Raw genomic sequence first — 3,427 nt, 5'->3', positions numbered from 1 at the left:
TATTCCCTATCTGCGGAGACCCTGCATCTTGGTTGCTGATGCAAGGGTCAGTCTTATCATTTCAGATCCAATGACGAAGCCGGACAAGTCTCATGATGTGACATGTCAATCTGAAAGGCCCCATAGCAGACACGGCATTCGAGGCTACTGGGTCGAAATGGGGGCGCGATGGTTGAATCACTATCACAATGCCCCCGTTGACTGCATGTGCCCGATACCCGCACTTCCCCAATCGCTTTTTTGTCATGGATCTATTGGCACAAGGAGAGCCCCTTTCCGTCCGAACTGTGGCAGATCGCGATTTCACGCACCTAGTCATGATCTTCTATTGTTGAATAATTTGTTGCCCTATTAATCCTGGGTGGCTTGCGGCCTGCAATATTGAAGCCCTAATCCCAGATGGGCTTAGATAGAATCCTTCACTGCAACATGGCCACACTTAACAGAAGCATTCGTGGCTACTCCTCTCAGCAGCAGGGATTCCCTGTCCCATACATGCCGACATTGGTCGGTTCGGTCTCACCCTTGCAAGTCCCACCGGGTTTCGCAGAGGTTTGTGGGCACAGATATTATCCGCCCATGGCCGTCGCTCGCATTCCTGCACCTTGATCTCGGACTCAATGCTCTCTCTCATCAGGCTGCTTCACCGAGGCTCGAAACGGCTGCCATTCGCCCCAGACCGGCAAATCGGTTGTCGCCAGCCCACGTCACTGGCTGACTCGGATTACGCAAACGAGGCTGGCTCGAGCTTTTACTCGTCACTGTCTCAGTTTAGCGCAACCGCCCGCCTAGAAGAACCATGGCTCGGAAGGGTAGCCGAAAGGTCCGAACGGGATGTCTAACCTGCAAGTAAGTTCCTGGCATAATAGTTCCTATGGATAGGTTCCGCGGCGGCTCCATATCGAAGGACCGACATGAAGACCTCGATCGGTGTCTAACCGGTCACTAGAGTTCGCAAGATCAAATGCGACGAGGCCAGACCGTTCTGCAACCGCTGCACCGTCACTGGCCGGAAATGTGATGGTTATCCACATGTTGCCGATTTGTCAGATGCTGCGTCGAGCTCTCCCGGCTCGTCCGTCATTCCTTTTCAACCTAGCCGCGCCTCTCCCGGCATCAACTCGCCTAACGACAGCCGCGCGTTGCAGTACTATTCGGAGGTCGTCGGACCCCTCCTCTCAGGGGCTGTCGATCCCTACTTCTGGACTCATATTGTTATGCAATTCAGCACATTCGAACCTGCTGTCGCACACTCCATCCTCGCCATCAGTGACCTATACGAACAATTTCAGAGCGGCAGCAATGCAGCAGTCACTCCTCGCGACAACAGCTTCGCGTTGCGGCATTATAATGCCGCCATCCACGAGCTGCGGAGCATGATGACCCGCGATAGGCAACCTGTTGTGCTGCTCGTCTGTCTTTTGTTCATCTGCATAGAGTTCTTGCGGTCGGGACGCGAAGCTGCCATCAGGCATTGCAAGCACGGTGTCGCCATCCTGCGAGATACTCACAACGAGTTTCCCTGGACGAGGGAACATCTCCTTCCACTTTTCCGACGTCTAACCGAATACTCGTTCTTTTTTAGCAGCGAGAAGTCGGACTTTCCCGATCTGAGCGGACTTGAACATCATATCCCGTCCAGCTTCTCGACATTTCAGGATGCCCAACTGATGATTGACGACATATACTGCCAGACACTTCAGCTCATGAAGAAAGGCTACCCATACCGTTCCGAATCGCTGATAGGCAGTGCGGTTCCGCCAGAACTACTTGCAAAACAAGAGAGCATCAACAAATTGTTAGACAAATGGAATGACCTCTTTGACCGCTTCGTGGAGCAAGACCAGTACTCGTGTGCCCCGGTCACGAAGGCTCTCGAATACAAAGACGGGTATTTGCCCAAGATGCTTCAGAGCTTCCTGACAACGCGCTACGAATGCTGTCGTATCTGGTTGAACATGGCCTTTGACCTCAGTCAAACTGGCTACGATAAGTACTTGCCTAATTACAGGCGGCTGGTTAAAGAGCTCACCTCAACCGTCGAGCGAGTTTCAGAGCACTCGGAACGTGTGTCTATCAGCACGCAAACCCCAAAATTTATGTTTGAAACGGGGTACACACCAATGCTGTTCTTTATCGTCAGCAGCTGCCGTCATCTGGAAACGCGGTTACAAATACTGCGTCTGATGCCAATCCTGGGACTCCCGCGAGAAAACTTGTGGGAGATGGCCACGCTGGTTGTGATGGCGCGGCGGGTCATCGAACTGGAGCATGATATATCCCTGGACCCTTACGGAGAACCCCTCGAACCGATCTCGCCAGATTTGCCCCTGCCAGCAAACGAGAAGAGGATAGTGGACATGTGGACAGAACCGAAAACCGAAGAGAGGAATATTCTAGGACATATTGTACGTGGGCGGATAGTAGGGTTTTTCCGACGCAAACCTGACGGAAGCACCTCGTTGCACACCGAGTTTTTAGAAGTTAGGAACATCAAAGAGGAGCTCGGGAAACTCCATGTCGGTTCACCCGTAGTGGTTCCATAGTAATTATATACTTTTCGAAATCAAAGACGTCTCTCCACCGAGTCGGGGTCATGATTTTGTATTATGAAGACAACCGACGGGCTTGGAAACTGGTTAAACGCACGGTGTGATTTATACTCTACCAGACTATCCCCCATGCTCAATATTGACCAGCCCTTTGTGTCCCTACTTCCTAAACCATTTTCCTAAGAGAACACTGCCTCTTGTTCGGTACCAAACTCATGCTGTTAGAAAAAGAGAGGGGCCAAGTGTCTCAGTACTCAGGCCGAATCCTTACTATGTCACTGCCAGAATGGACATAGGGTAGACGAATATGTCTCGTATACTACGCTAGGCAGTGAAACTTTGCACTCTTTTGCCAGCTATGAGTCTTGTGGCTTATAAAGCTTCATCATACCTGGAGATATCCCGGCTCCGCTGGATATGTATACTAACTGTCTTTACGAACGGCCGGTGGCGTCTGCTCTAGACCGTGGATCAGGCAGGGGAATTGGGCCTTGATGCCAGGTTACGGCCGAGTTCGTCTTGGTCTCTTTGTTCTCATAGAAGCAAGAATTTTATCCTTGACACTGCATAGAAGTGCGAACTCATCATTGAGAAATTCCACTTGGTTGTTGCTGTTAGCCAGGTTCCTTGCGTTTTTCTTCGCTCAGTCAAATTGGCCGATTCAGGTGCCGAAGGAAGTCGTCAACCGGCAGACCTCGAGGCTATCGAACAACACTGAAAATGGCCCGACGCGGTTTGTGTACGTTTTCCTTCTTAGTAGAGTACGAACGATCTTTCCTCGGGTTCTGGCGTTTTCTTTCGCATGACAGACATAACGAGAGGCACCCCGCTCGTGTCATAGTAAGTGTGATGGTTCTATCCAACATGCCGTCGCC

General features: G+C 51.3%; 1 protein-coding gene across 1 annotated transcript; it reads left to right on the top strand.

Moving 5' to 3' along the window:
• Positions 1-799: 799 nt before the first annotated feature.
• GLRG_05504 (uncharacterized protein) lies at positions 800-2,546 on the top strand (the record flags this gene model as incomplete). Its single annotated transcript, XM_008096189.1, has 2 exons — positions 800-849; positions 950-2,546. 2 exons carry the CDS (start codon positions 800-802, stop codon positions 2,544-2,546), a joined length of 1,647 nt encoding a protein of 548 aa, XP_008094380.1.
• Between the last annotated feature and the right edge of the window lie 881 nt (positions 2,547-3,427).

The sequence above is a fragment of the Colletotrichum graminicola genome (assembly GCF_000149035.1).
Source record: "Colletotrichum graminicola M1.001 genomic scaffold supercont1.19, whole genome shotgun sequence".
NCBI lineage: Eukaryota > Fungi > Ascomycota > Sordariomycetes > Glomerellales > Glomerellaceae > Colletotrichum > Colletotrichum graminicola.
The sequence above is the reverse complement of the archived record's forward strand: the minus strand, read 5'-3'. Positions and strand labels throughout refer to the sequence as shown.